Source organism: Canis lupus, chromosome 27 (assembly GCF_011100685.1).
Source record: "Canis lupus familiaris isolate Mischka breed German Shepherd chromosome 27, alternate assembly UU_Cfam_GSD_1.0, whole genome shotgun sequence".
Classification (NCBI taxonomy): domain Eukaryota; kingdom Metazoa; phylum Chordata; class Mammalia; order Carnivora; family Canidae; genus Canis; species Canis lupus.
The window spans coordinates 44353955-44368958 of record NC_049248.1 but is presented as its reverse complement, the minus strand read 5'-3'; the positions used below and the strand labels follow the sequence as shown (position 1 = coordinate 44368958).

At 51.0% G+C, this 15004-nt stretch overlaps 1 protein-coding gene across 1 annotated transcript; it reads left to right on the top strand.

Moving 5' to 3' along the window:
- Nucleotides 1-7867: 7867 nt before the first annotated feature.
- KRT4 (keratin 4) lies at nt 7868-14600 on the top strand. The gene is made up of 9 exons (NM_001346015.1): nt 7868-8392; nt 9994-10208; nt 11319-11379; nt 11736-11831; nt 12384-12548; nt 12806-12931; nt 13363-13583; nt 13835-13869; nt 13978-14600. The coding sequence occupies exons 1-9, from the start codon at nt 7907-7909 to the stop codon at nt 14163-14165; spliced, it is 1593 nt and encodes a 530-aa protein (NP_001332944.1). The 5' UTR covers nt 7868-7906; the 3' UTR covers nt 14166-14600.
- Nucleotides 14601-15004: the final 404 nt, after the last annotated feature.

The window sequence follows — 15004 nt, the reverse complement described above, 5'->3', positions numbered from 1 at the left end:
CCCAGGGATCCCAATCCTTTGAGAACAAAGCTGGAGGCATCACACTTCCTGATTTCAAACTGTACTATAAAGCTATACTAATCAAAAAGGGATAGGACCAGCATAAAAACACATACAGAGACCAATAGAACATAACCGAGAGTCCAGAAATAAATCCATTCATGCATACATGGTCCCCTAATATTTGAAAGGAACCAAGAATACGCAGTGGAGGGATCCCTGGGTGGCGCAGCGGTTTGGCGCCTGCCTTTGGCCCAGGGCGCGATCCTGGAGACCCAGGATCGAATCCCACATCAGGCTCCCAGTGCATGGAGCCTGCTTCTCCCTCTGTCTGTGTCTCTGCCTCTCTCGCTCTCTCTCTGTGACTATCATAAAAAAAAAAAAAAAAAAAAAAATTAAAAAAAAAAAAGAATACGCAGTGGAGAAAAGACAATCTCTTCAACAGTGGCGTTGGGAAAATTGGTTATTCACAAGTAAAAGAATAAAACTAACTTATACCACTTAACTTAAAATTAACTCTTTAGTGGACTAAAGACTTAAATGTGAAACCTAAAACCATACAGCTTCTAGAAGCTTCTAGAAGAAAACATAGAGAAAAAGCTCCTTGACAGGGGTCTTGGCAATGATTTTTGTTTTGTTTGTTTTTGAATATGACACTTACTGTATAAGCAACAACATAAAAAATAAGTGGGACTATATCAAACTAGAAAACTTCTGCACAGTGAAAGATATAATCAACAACATGAAAAGGCCACCCACGGATTGGTAAAAAAATATTTGCAAATCATATATCTGTTAAGGGGTTCGTATCCAAAATATATACATAACTTATACAACTCAAAAGCAAAAAAATCCAAATAATTCCATGAAAAATGGGAAGAGGATCTGAACAGATATTTTCCCAAAAAAGATATTCAAATAGCCAACAGGTGCGTGCAAAGGTGTTCAATGTCCCTCATCATTAGGGAAATGCGAGTCAAAACCACAATGAGATACCACATCATGCCTGTTTGGATGGCCCTCAACGAAAAGTCAAGAGAGAACAAATGCTGCCGTGGATGTGGAGAGTAAGGGGACCCCGTGCTGTGTTGATGGGAATGCAAATTGGTGGAGCCAATATGGACAACGGCATGCAGGGGCCTCAAAAAGTTAAAAAAAAAACAGAACTATCATATGATCTAGTAATCCCACTTCTGGGAATATATCTGAAGGAAACAAAATCACTATGTTGAAGAGATCTCTGTGCTCCCACGTTCGTGGCACTCTCGCTTACAATGGCCAGTGACACGCAGAAACAACCTAAGTGTCCGTTGTGGATGAGTGGGTAAAGAACACATGGTCTATAAGGCGACAAAATACTCTTCAGCCGTAGGAAAGAAGGCAATCCCGACATTTGAGACAACATGGATAGACCTTGGGGGCATCACGCTAAGTGAAATAAATCAGGCAGAGAAAGATAAATACTGTATGCTCTCGCTTACTTGTGGAATCCAAAAAAAAAAAAAAAAAAAAAAGAAACCTCATAAAGAGATCCCATGTGTGGTTACTAGGAGTGAGGGCTGTGGGGAGGAGGAATTGAATGAAGGTGATGAAAAGGTACAAAATTCCAGTTATAAGATCAATATACTCTGGGTGTGTAATGCACACCATAATGACTGTAGTTAACAGTGCTGTATGGAAGGTGCTAAGAGGCTCAATCCTGAGAGTTTTCATCAGAGGGAAAAATATTTTTGGTAACTATGTAGGTGATAGATGTTAATTAATCCTATTTTGATAATCACTTTGCAGTATATACATATGCCAAGTCATTATGCTGTACACCTTAGACTTCTATGTGTTGTGCGTCAATTATATCTTAATAAAACTGGAAAAAAACTATTTTATTTTATTTTTATTTATTTAAAAAATATTTTATTTTATTATTTGTTCATGAGAGACACAGAAAGAGAGAGAGGCAGAGACACAGGCAGAGGGAGAAGCAGGCTCCATGCAGGGAGCCCGATGTGAGACTCGATCCCGGGACCCCAGGATCATGCCCTGGGCCAAAGGCAGGCTCTGAACTGCCGAGCCACCTGGGGATCACAAAAAAACTATTATAATTGGACTTAATGGTTCACAAATACACTACTTTAAAAAAAAAAGATTTTATTTATTTATTTGAGAGAGAGAGAGAGAGAGCGCATAAGCAGGAGGAATGGCAGAGGGAGAGGGAGAAACAGGCTCCCTGCTGAGCAGGGAGCCAGAGGAGAGGCTTGATCCCAGGACCCTGGGGTCACCCCCCAAACTGAAGGCAGGTACCTACCGGACTGAGTCACTCAGGCGCCTCACAATTATCCTACTTTGCCTGTGACCTTCAAGCAGACCCAGAATTCAGTAGGGGGACATGTGATAGCCCATTTTACAGGTGAGGCAATCAAGACTCGCAGGGGTCACGTCCTACACCAGCAGCCGTTTATGGTGTGGAGGGCTGCTAACTCCAAGCCCTACACCCTTTCTCCGTGAGTCATCTCTGTCCCCCCGCTCCCCTTTCTCACCAAATCTCAATTGTCCTTCTCCTATCGTGTCTCTCTGAGTCACCCCTTTTCTTCTTCATCTCCACAGCTCCCTGCTCTGAGCCTGGACCCCGCTCTGTGCCCACACCCAGCTGCTCTGTGCCCTCCACACCCCAAAACCCTGCTACCAAATCAGTGTGCCTGAGTGGAGCCTGTCCTGGTACCCACCCCCTTCCCGGGCAACCTTAAACTCCTGTTGGAATGGACTCTTCTCTCGACACCTCCTGCTCTGCACCCGGTCACCCGGTCCTCCTTGGAAGAGCCCAGACATGCCCCGTGAAAACTTCCTCGGGGGTTACGGGAAGGCCAGCACAGGGATTTTGAGCCAAACCCTAAACCACAGCTTAGGAACACAAACTCCTAGCGCTTAGCAAAACCAGCTCCACCTCACCCACCTGAGTGGTGTCCAGCTTGGGAGCCGATCACACCTGCAGAGCGGTGCTTCTCTTCTTAGGGGTGGAGTGTCGCCCCCTCCTGACGTCGACGCCTTCTAGGAATAATAGCCACTGTGATTGGGTTCTCGCCCTCTCGCTGATTCGCCCTCCGCGGCCTGGAGAGAAGTAGGTCCGAGTGGCTAAGGAACTTGCCTGAGGTCAGCAAGCAGCGGCCGAGCCGGGCCTGGAAGCTCAGTACTCGGATTCCAGAGTCCAACTTCTTAACAACTGGCTTATGCTGCTTTTCCAGAACAAGACGCCGAGAAGCAGGGGGTACGAGAGCAGTAAGGGACCCGGGACGCCGTCTAGGCCAAACTTCACGTATCGGCTGAGAGCTGGAAGGAGCTTGCTCCTGGTAGAGTAAAGCAAGCCAACGGTGCCACTGAAATTACATTTAGAGCTAAAAAACCAAATCGAGACATTTAGATGATCATGCAATAGAAGTCAAAGGTCATCTCACTTGTCAGGAAGGTCCACTAACAACATGTTACTTAGAAATACTCGTTGAAGGCTGGGAGTGGCCCGGACCCAGGGGTTCCCCACGCCGAGCTCCTGGAGTCTGAGGCCCCCAAGGGCCGCGCAGGGGTGGAGGCAGCGTGTGGGAAGCTCATACCCTCCCGCTCTGCACCGATCGGAGCATTTCTCCCTTCGTCTGTTTTGCAAATGGGGATATGCTTGTGTTTGGTTTTGCTGTCAAAATGTGTTGGGTACCCCCACTTGCTCACGCCCAGAGCCCTCCCCCCTGCGCCCCCTGAAGGTAGGAGTCCCAGTTCTCACTGTCCCCCCCACTGCCGACCCCCTGCCCCTTCCTGAAATGCTGACGGGCCCTTTTCTGCAGAGTCTCTGATCACCAGCTTGGCTCTGGCTCCCCAAAGAGTGACTCAGGCCCAGGAGGCCCAGTGACAGCGACTGAGGACCAGGGAGGGCGGGGGCGCTTCTCACAGCACACACCGGCTTTGGGGCTGAGTGAAAGGCCCCGGGATCCCTGTAATCCCAGGCTGAATGCGAGGGCTCGCCTCCCTCGCCCAGAAAGCTCAAGGCAAACACACCTTCCCACCCAGCTCCACACCCCTGTCAGCTGCTCATCCTCTTTGATAAGATCAGGAACAGCTGCCAGAGGAGGAAGGGTCACAGAGGGCAGGAGGGGAGGCTGTAGGGGTGGGATGGGGACCAGCTTGTAGCCATTGCAGTCTGCGAGGGTCTCCTTGTCCAGTCTCCTGACCCCAGCCAGGCGGGCAGGAGGCATTTCTCCCTTTTCCAGGGAAAGACTCTCCTCGCTGTCTCTCTCACTTCAAGGGTTAGATCCCTGTGCAGAGTGCGGGCGTGTCTACCTTCATTCAGTTTCTCAGGCTGCAGTTTGAGGGGCTTGTGAACTTCTGGCAATTCTGGCTATTAATAAGGCCACAGAATATGGCTCTAGTCTAGACCTTTCTTCCTGTTTGCTTTGGGTTTATTGTAGGATTTGTAATTAAGTTAATTTGGATTTGCTTAATTGAAGGACACGGAATCGGGCCCTCGGGACAACATCCTACCTTGTTGGATACTTGCAAGGACAGGGCCACATAAAGTGAGCAACCAATCATGTGACGAAGGCAAGGACAGAAGGAGCAGAGGCAGCTCTGCAGAACGTGCCCCGGGCCGGTCGAGACCCCGTTGCTGCTCTGGTGGGTCATAGCTATGGGTTAGTAGACGTGGCCATATGCTTTATTTATTTTTTCCCCCTGCAGGTATTGTGTGGGGCAGATGTGAAGCACTGTGGTGTAGAGTTAAGGTCACAGGCTTTGCAGTTAGAGACGCCTGGCTTCGCACTGCCATCACCTCCTAGCTGCGTGAGCTCAGACGAGTTCCGTGACCTCTCTGGGCCTCCGCGTCTGCAGCTCTGAGCAGAGCAACACCTCCTTCTCAGGGTTGTTGTGAGGAACGTGTCGAACTGTTCTGAGAAAAGCCCTCCGTGTCCAGCACATAAAGGCAGCTCTGGATGAGAGTCCCTTCTTTCTGAAAAGCACTAACGGCCTTTCTCTTGTTTTATTTTTTTAATCTCAGGATGGTATGTGCCTCGGTTTAGCATTAGCTTTATGAGGAGTGCCTCAATGGGGAAGTACCCACAGGCACAAAATTAGACTGATTATAGATTATTTATTATCCCCCCCACCCTCAAATCCCTTCCACACCCACCTGCTTTCTGTTTTAGGCTCCGGGCACGAGTGGACACCATTCTAGGTACAACACATCGCATCATTTTCTCCTAGCATTGGAGTGTCGCGGCCACAGACTACAAGACCCAATGGATGCATCAGAAGCCACCTTGGGGCTTGAGCTTTGCAGATGCAAGCCTTCCTCCTAGCCCATGAGAGTTCTCATCACCGCAAGAGAAGGGGGTGGTGAGTGGGAGGTGCAGAGACCCGGGTGGGGGGGCTGGCCAGGGTCTGAGCTCCGGGCCCTCCCTCAGGCTGCGATCCTGGTGGCCTTCCCATCTCCTCTCGGGGCAGGACAGCTGAGAATCAGACCTCGGCTTCCCAAGGGGGTGGTGTAGACAGAGACGCCTGGCTTCCCACTGCCATCACCTCCTAGCTGCGTGAGCTCAGACAAGTTACGTGACCTCTCTGGGCCTCAGCGTCTGCAGCTCTAAACTGAGCAGAGCAATACCTCTTTCTCAGCTCTTTGCCAGATCTCCTCTGCTCCCATAGCTGCAGCCCCAGATACCTGCAGTAACCCCACCTTCCTTCCTAGCCACGCCCCCGCCTGGGGTCAAGGTGGGAGTCAGCAGACCCTGGGATACCAGTGCCTTCAGGGCCCCCTTGACTCGAATGGTCAGTTCAGCCAGGTTTGTTCAGGTGCCCAATTCTGGATTGGCTGCTGTAGAAATTAGACAACCGATCTCATCCCAGGCAGGATGACACAGTGAGAGGCTGGGGGTGCAGGGCCTTTGGGAGCAGACTGATGTGAGTTCAAGTCCTGACTCCGCCATGTGCGACTGCATGACCCTGGAGAACTTTTAGGAAGGCAGGGTGGTGTCGTGTGTATAAAACACTCAGCACGGGGCTGGCACAAAGCTGGCCCCTCAGTAAATACTCACTGAAAGAGGGACTGAAGGTTCCACTGCATTCCTTGTAGGAGGTGGTCCTGGCTCTAAGATGCTCACTTACTACAGGTGGATGGACTATCCATTGGGCTTTCTTCCACGGACCTTCGATAGAGCCTGGGGCTTCCTGGCCTTGCTGTCACAGCTCCTCCACCTGCCCTCCATCTATTTAGAGGGCACCTGGGTAGGGGCGAGTGGAGCTGAGCAAAGGGGGAGGGAGGGATGCTGAGGGTGGGGTACAGACCAGACGTAGAGGTAAGAGGAGAGCCGGGAGAGGGGTTGAGGGTGGAAGTGGGGAGGGGAGAGAGCTCCCAGCCAGTCCAGTCCTCCCAGCAGCCCCATCCCTAAGAACTGGATCCACTGACCTCCCTCTTTGCACCCCATGGGCTCTGCCTTTTCTCTTTGCGGTGGGGAAGAGCTGGTCATTTCTGCCGTGGCCAGCTACCAGGTGGTCAGGGTCAGCTCAGGCCTATGGGAATTACCCAGGCCCTGATAACTGCTATTCCCCGGATTTGGAATAGCAGTTTTATTAGGGATTTAGAAGACGGGGAAGGGCTGCAGATTTGTCTAATTTTTCATCCTAAGCGGCAGTGGCAAAGTCTGGGCAGGCTAAGAATGAATGCCCACTGCCTGTGCCAGGCACTGTGAGGACGTAAGAGGCAGGTGTCCCTTTGTAGATGAGAGGATGGGTTGAATGAGTTCAGCTGGTTAGTGGCCACAGGTGGGATTTGAACACAGATCCATGCCACCCAGCGGAGAAGAATGTAAACAAGGGCTCAAAACTAGGACTTTGCATTTAAAAACATTGCTCTGAGAAGGGGCTCGTGGGTCTTGCTACTCTGCCAAAGGGATCCTGAGCACCAAAAGGGTTACAGACTCCTGCCCTGAATGCTGAGACCGTTAGGGGAAAGCAGAACATGCTCTGTCCTGGGGGAGCCAAGCAAACGTTTGGGCAGCAAATGGAGCAGCGGGGCACGCCCAACGGGGACCCAGACTGGAGAACGCTGATCTAGAATCCTACAGAGAGCCAAACAGAGGCCGGAGAAGGAACATGAGTTCCTCAGTCCCCAGCTCCGCAACGGGCACGAAGTAGGTTCTCTACAACTGTGTCAGGCCGAGGTGAATCTTGATTTAGGTTTGGGAGGCTATGAGGCTGGAATATGGATTTCTTCTTTTGTAGGTGCACCCAGGGCCGAGCGCAGATGGGGGATAATAATGCTGGTAATCAATATAGGTGCAGCTTCCGACAGTTTACAATGATCATAATCTCACTGCATCTGGAGAGGGGGTGAAGGCAAATATTTGTATTATTTCTCATTTCTGGGTGAAGCAACTGAACCCCAGACAGTGACTTGCTCAGGTTTGCAGAGCACGTATGAGTGGGCAATGCCCTGGAATCCAGGCCCTCTGTTTCCAAACTCGTGGAGGGAGAGGACGGGTGATAGGTCATCTCCTGTGGAGCTGGGGGCCCGCAGGGAGGCTGCCGAGTTGGAGGTGCGCTGGGTGGCAGGCCCGAGGGGCTGGGCCTGGGCAGAGGCCTGTGATTCAGGAGGCCCTGGGGCACTGTTGAGGCTCTCCCGAAGGGGAGTGTGTTGGGATCCTGTAAACTGTGCCCTCGGAATGACATCTGAAGGTGTGTTTAGTGACATACTCAGCAGGTACGAGAAGGATGGGCCTGTGCCAAAGGCCAAGCCCAGAGATGTTTCAGATTTTTCCCTTTATGCCCCTGCAACCAAGCCCTGCTGCTCCAGCGCATATAAGAGGCCGGGGCTGGGGCCGCAGCACTCACGGCCTGGCCCCCGGCGCTTCTCGAGGCTCCAGCTCGCTCGCCCGCACCCATGATCGCCAGACAGCAGGGCGCCCGCGGCTCCCGGGCCTTCAGCTGCGGCTCCGCCGTGGTCGGAGGGGGCAGGCGGGCCGCGTTCAGCTCGGCCTCCGTGTCTGGGGGCGCAGGCCGCTGCTCCTCCGGGGGCTTCGGCAGCAGGAGCCTCTACAGCCTTGGGGGCAGGAAGAGCATCTCCATGAGCGTGGCCGGCGCCCGACAAGGCGCTGGCTTTGGGGCTGCTGCTGGTTTCGGTGCCGGCAGCTTCGGGGCAGGTTTTGGAGCCGGCAACTTCGGTAGTGGATTTGGGGGTTCCTTCAGTGGACGGGGTGGCCCTGGCTTCCCCGTGTGCCCTGCCGGAGGGATCCAGGAGGTCACCATCAACCAGAGCCTGCTGACCCCCCTCCACGTGGAGATCGACCCCGAGATCCAGAAGGTCCGGACGGAGGAGCGCGAGCAGATCAAGACGCTCAACAACAAGTTCGCCTCCTTCATCGACAAGGTGAGCTCCCCTCGGCCACAAGGTGCTCGAAGCCGGGGCTCCCGAGTGCTGGGATCTCAGCCCCGGGCCTGCCGCAGGGGTGCAAACCACTGAGCTTCTCCGGGCCTCTGTGTTCCAGCTGTTAAAGGGGGGGGTCCTTCCCCCAAGTCTTTCTCTTGGGAAATGGCTGGTGGGCAGGCAGCCTGCTCAGACCAACGCGATGTTTGGAGTCTTCCTAGATGTGCCTTGTGATACTCTGCAAGTCGCTCAGCTTTTCTGAATCCAGGCATCCCAGCGATAAAGTGGGTTCGTTATTTCCCTGCTCTTTCTCAGATTTTCTGTTTCAGAAGTAGCATGGTTAATAATTTAATAATTAAAATTAATCATAGTTGAGATAGTAATTTAACTATTGGCACTTTTGTCGTCAGAGCAGAAGAAAACCAGGCTGGTTTCCCAAACGAAAAAGGGACCAACGCCAATGGCAGGTTCTGGGTTCCTATAAGACCTTGGAGGGTCATCTCCTTCATCGTCTTGACTCTGGGCAAAATTGCTCATTTCTGATTCTGTTTGGAGAGAGGAGGGGTTGGGTGTCTCCTTTTCTTTTTGTGATCCAACATCCTTTCCCATGCAGTGTCTATTGCAATAGGATGGATGATAACAAGCAGCTCAGTCCCGATTACTGAGTCACCTGGAGATTAATGAGTGAGTGGATGAGTATAGCCACTCAGCCAAGGATGCCCTGGCTCTCCGTGCATCAGTCTTAGTCCTCTAAGATGTGAGGGGCAAGACTAAAGAGTCTCGAAGTGACTGAGTGGAAGTGTTTGCTCTCCTGGCTAGTCGAGTAAACCTTCATTAGCTTAAAGAGGCTTTATGTAGGGTGACTCCAGGACATACAGATATAGAAACAAGACCCCGGGTTTGGTGCTTCCTTGTCTCCTCTCCCCTCATCTCACCTTTTGAGTTCAAACTGTGATCGGTCACCCTGACCTGCTTTTCTTTCAGCTCTGAAGCACATAAAGTGGGAATATCATGCTAAGCTAAGCTGCTACCCTGGTTTATCTGGTTAGATGTCTTCACAGAGAGAGGGAGAGTTCCAGGAAGTCCCCTTGCAGGGTGAGCCTGGCTGAGACTCAGAATCTATCTTGGGCCTTGATCTTAACTATTTAGACTCAATCATGCACAGGTTTATAAAAGAGACACACCAGGTCCATTTATTTAAAAAGTTGTCAGTGAATTTATCACTCCTTTGCCTTGGGTCAGGATCACTTTGAATGCAAGAGTCCCCAGACTGTGGTTGTATCTCCTAGTTTTGTTTATTTTATTATTTCCTAGAAGGTCAATGTTCTTGTCAGCACCTCACCCCAGGGCCTCTGGATCGCTGTGGTCAAGAGGACATACTTGCTACATAGTCAGGCCCTATTGCTCTGGCTGTTGCTCCATTTTCTACAACACATGTGGCCCATTTGCTGCCTCGGAGCAGCGCCACCATGTTGACCCCAGTGGCTGGTGCCTGGAGTTGCAACATGGTGACCCTACTTGCATGGCTCTTGGGTGGCCTTGGCCGGTCCTCCTGCCAAAGCTTCAGGCCCTCATGGATTGATTGGTGCCTTTTTAAAACATAGGTGCGGTTCTTAGAGCAACAGAATAAGGTCTTGGAGACCAAGTGGAGCCTCCTCCAGCAGCAGACGACCACCACATCCAGCAAAAACCTTGAACCCCTCTTTGAGGCTTACATCAGTGCCCTGAGGAAGCAATTGGATACCTTGGTCAATGACAAAGGACGCCTGCAGTCTGAGTTGAAGACCACACAGGACAGCGTGGAGGACTTCAAGACCAAGTATGTGTGGAGGATAGAGGGATGCCACCTGAAAAAGTCTGCCCAGCCATGCCCCAGGGTCCCTGGGCTCCTGTCCAGTCATTTAGAATCCCAGGCTCCGAAGAGATCCCAAAAGGGTCAGAAAGGTTTTCTAGTTTGTTCCCCTGCATCTACATGGGCCCTTTTTAATGAGGGGAGGCCCAGTAACTCTAAGTTGCCCCAAGTAGAAAATTCTTGATACATTCAGGGAGTTGGGCTTGCCGTATACAAGATCAGAGACCATACGATGAGAAGTGGTGGACAGCATGGTCAGAAGAACACAGATTGTAGACAGATGGACCTTGTTTGAATACTGATTCCTCCACTTACGAGCCTTGTGCTTTTGTGTAACTTGCTTAACCTCTCTGAGCTTTATTCTTATTTATCTCTAAAATGAGGATAGTAACTCTAGTTTTGGAGAATTAGATGAAATTAAATGAGATTGAGAAAGCAGGTAACATAGCACTGGACATATAATGAGCATTTAATACATAGTAGCTCTTATGCTCACTATGGGATGGGGCTGAGAAAATGCCAACCTCCTCTCTCAATTCACTCTCACACCAAAGAGAGCTGGAGTGTTGTCAGCATCCTTGAGAACTCAATCCACCAAATAGATGGCCCTTCTGTAGAAATAAAACCAACCAGGTTGTGGCTGGTTGTCCTCCTCACATCTTGTCTCTTGAAAACGGTCTTTATAGTTTGATTTTCACTTCTCTGAATAAACCAGGGTCTAGATCAGTATTTCATACATGTAATTAATAAGTGTAAGTTGAATGAATATTTGTATGAAAATGAGAAAATGTGGCCAATTACCTGGATATGTCCAAATAGGTGTTTTTTTTTTTTTTTTAAGATTTTATTTATTCATTCATGAGAGACACAGGCAGAGGGAGAAACAGGCTCCATGCAGGGAGCCTGATGCGGGCTCGATCCCAGGACCCCGGGATCACGCCCTGAGCTGAAGGCAGTTGCTCAATCACTGAACCACCCAGGCATCCAGTTAGGTGTTTGAAACACAGCAGCAAGAGAACCGGGAACCACTAGCTCATTGTGGGGCATCTGTCTTCTCCTTCCCATCCCTACCCCCAGGTATGAAGATGAGATCAACAAGCGTGCAGCTGCAGAGAATGACTTTGTGGTCCTCAAGAAGGTAAGAGAAGGAGGAGAGGGAGAGGCTGCAAGGGTACCCCTTCCCTTGGGAGTGGCCTTTGGTTTAAACCATGGGTTTGGTCCATCCTGGCCTCACTTTTACCCCACTTGGTACTATCCAGATCTATGTGGTCAGAGGAGTGGGTAACTGAACCACACCCCAAGGAATTGAGGTTGGGGAAAAAAGCCCATTTGGATAATTAACTTCCATTTCTGCAGCTGGCTTTAGGGCAGAGTATGTCAAAAGATTAGTCCTTTGCCACCTTGCCTGGTGCCGAGACTACCTTTTTGCATCACTTAACACTCCCCTGCCCTTATTGTAATTTCTGTACTTTGTCTCTTCTGTCTCCTGTGCAGGATGTGGACGCTGCCTACATGAACAAGGTGGAGCTGGAGGCCAAGGTGGATGCTCTGAATGATGAGATCAACTTCTTGAGGGTCCTCTTTGCTGCGGTGAGGACTCCATCCCCCTGCATTGGAAGAATGGAATCCCATATCTTCACAGATATGTTGTGGGAATTCACAGTTCTTTGAAAGGACTCCAGCTCCCTAACTTGCTGAGGATGCTCTTAGCAAGGTCATAGGTCAAAAGAGTTAAAGTGAGAGACTCACCCAGGAGGTTTTCAAAACCAGATGTTGTCTTAGAGGGGTGATTAGATCTGAAGGTTGCATGGGATAGAGTTTTTTGTTGTCTAGCATTTCCTTGGTGAAATGAATCCATTCCATTCCCTTTGGTTCAATGCACTGAGCACCTACTAACATGGGGTAGCTTATGGATCCCAGAGAGCAGTAAAGACTAGAAGCATTACTTTTCTGTCTTGAAATGTCACCAATCACTTGATTTCTACATAGAAACTTACCATTCTCCCCCCTCCCTACACACTGGGATACCAGCTCTGCTTCCATCTGAGCCTATGGCATTGATTTTTGACCACAGTAGATTTCTGGTGTCAGAGATTAGGGGAGACGCTCCGGGGCACCTGACATGAGACATTTTCCCTGCAGGAGCTGTCCCAGATGCAGACACACGTCTCAGACACATCTGTGGTCCTGTCCATGGACAACAACCGGGACCTGGATTTGGACAGTATCATTGCTGAGGTCCGCGCCCAGTATGAGGAGATTGCCCAGAAGAGCAAGGCTGAGGCTGAAGCGCTGTACCAGACCAAGGTGCGTGTCAGGGATCTCTTAGGAGATGGTTTCTGGGGCTCTGCTTTTGGTGTCTGTGAGCAGGTGATCATCATCTCAAGCCCAAGAGAAGTCAGAGATGAATTGACCTTCCAGGCATTGCTGATCCTGGTCTGATTTGAGATTACATGACAGTTTATATTATCCCTGACGCCTGTGCCTATTACTGAGCTCACTTGAGAATAGACCCTACTCAAATGTCTCTGACCCCTTGTTCCCTGTGTTTTCCTGGATATTAGGTCCAGCAGCTCCAGATCTCCGTTGACCAATATGGTGACAACCTGAAGAATACCAAGAATGAGATCTCAGAGCTCAACAGGATGATCCAGAGGCTGCGGGCTGAGATTGAGAATGTCAAGAAGCAGGTAAGTGTCACCATTTTCTGGCCATGGTACGGGGTCAAGGGCCTAAGAGAGGTCTACACAATGGACAAGAAGATCAGGCATTGGGCCAGAAGATCCTGAGCTTGCATGCAGGGGATTTGTGATTCCTTATAAAAGCCACACCCAGGTCTTTTCAGCAATGCCCTAGTTAACCTGATATGACACCCAGATAAATAAGGTTTCTTGGCTCTTCTTCATTGGTTTTTGCTCATCTTCATCTAATCAGCCTGGTGGGGACATTGGTGGATCCTGGCTGGAGTAAATGAAATGCATAAGAGTAAAGCAGGTGAGGAGTAGGACAGACAGCACCCTCACATCTTAACTCAGGAAGAACTGGGACAGGACAGGGGATAGATGGCAGGGCCTTGACAGCAGGACACTGATGATTGCCTGCTCAATGCTGTCGTCTACAGTGCCAGACTCTGCAAGCATCGGTGGCTGATGCGGAGCAGCGTGGGGAGCTGGCCCTCAAAGACGCCCAGAGCAAGTACAAAGAGCTGGAGGCCGCCCTGCACCAGGCCAAGGAGGAGCTGGCCCGGATGCTGCGCGAGTACCAGGAGCTCCTGAGCGTGAAGCTGGCCCTGGATGTGGAGATCGCCACCTACCGCAAGCTGCTGGAGGGCGAGGAGAGCAGGTGGGATAGGGAAGGCAGGGCAGGAGTGGGAGGGAGGGAGAGACCCCAGCACCAGGAGTTTGCACCGCTGCTGGGCCATCTGCTGCAGCGCTGCACAGGTGCGTTACGATCCAGCGCGGTGTAGATACCAGGTTCACATGCAGTCCTTTAATTTGGCTGCGTAAGGATGGGATAGGTGCTCGAGACCTGCTTATGGGCCAAGCATGGCTCGGGGTCCTACTGTGACTCACTGCTCTTTCTCTCCCCCGTAGAATGTCTGGAGAATGCCAGAGTGCCATGAGCATCTGTAAGTACCTTCTGTCCCTGCGATAGCTGGTTGTTCCCCCTGGTTTGGGCTGAGAGCCCTGGTTGCCAGTATTGTTGAATAACCATATCCTTTGCCTCTCTCCTGCAGCCGTGGTTGGTGGTATCGCTAGTGCCGGGGGCATCAGCGGAGGATTAGGAAGCTGCTCTGGGTTTGGCCTGGGCAGTGGCTTTGGCTCTGGCTCCGGAAGTGGCTTTGGATTTGGTGGTGGTGTTTGTGGCAGTTCCGGCAGCAAGATCGTCTCTACCACCACCTTGACCAAGAGATCCCACCGATAGAGGAGACAAGGTTCCTGCAGCCCCTGAGCCCAGCTGGGCCCAGCCCTGGTGTCTCTGTGCTTCCTTCACCCCCACCTCCACCCTCCCTCTCTGGGGCTCATCATACCAATGTCACCTCAGTGTGGACTCTGCCCTCTTGGAGTTTGGTAGCTTCTTCTCGATTTGGGCCTAGTGACCGACCTGGAATGGGTGGGGTGTCAACTGACAGAGGAGAACACTATCAGGAGCTTCATCTCCAGAGTCATCAGGGTCATGTATGCCCCCTGCCAGCCCATGATCCCAGATAGCCCTCTACATCAGCACCAAACTCCCTTGTCACTTGGCAGCAACTGGCCCTACAAGTCAGGATAGGAACCACGCTGTGTCCCATCCACCTCTTTTCCTTCCCTTTATCCGTCTTTGGGTGAATCTTTAATAAAATGCTTTTGTCATTCACTCTTGAGCCATTGTCCTTGTTCCCTGGGGAGAAGTGTCTAGATTTCAGGTGGGAGTAAAGGAGGCTGGGGCCGGAGGGATCTGTCTGCAACAGATCAAGATCGTCAGCTAATTTGAAGGAGGAGTGCAGCGTGTGGAGCCTGAAGGCTGCCTACGGAACAGGGACACAAACTCAAAGTAGCCAGCACTTGCATAAAAATGGTAGGCAATCAGAGCAGAACCATCTTTGGGTTGAGGCTGCAGGGAATCTGGAGGGGAGGGGTTGAGGAGAGGCAGCTGGACGGCCTCTTCTGAATGTGCAATGAGGGGTTAGGGAGCTTATGGAGATTTTGCACTCAGCGTCTAACAAGGCCTCCCTATTTCATGAGACTCTATGCAGAGGACTCCGTCCCACTGGACTGGCA

Coding starts and splice junctions, on each gene's coding strand:
- KRT4 (NM_001346015.1), top strand. CDS start 7,907: ATGATCGCCAGACAGCAGGGCGCCCGCGGCTCCCGGGCCTTCAGCTGC. Junction 12,549..12,805: donor AAGCGCTGTACCAGACCAAG/GTGCGTGTCAGG, acceptor CCTGGATATTAG/GTCCAGCAGCTCCAGATCTC. Junction 13,584..13,834: donor CTGGAGGGCGAGGAGAGCAG/GTGGGATAGGGA, acceptor TCTCCCCCGTAG/AATGTCTGGAGAATGCCAGA.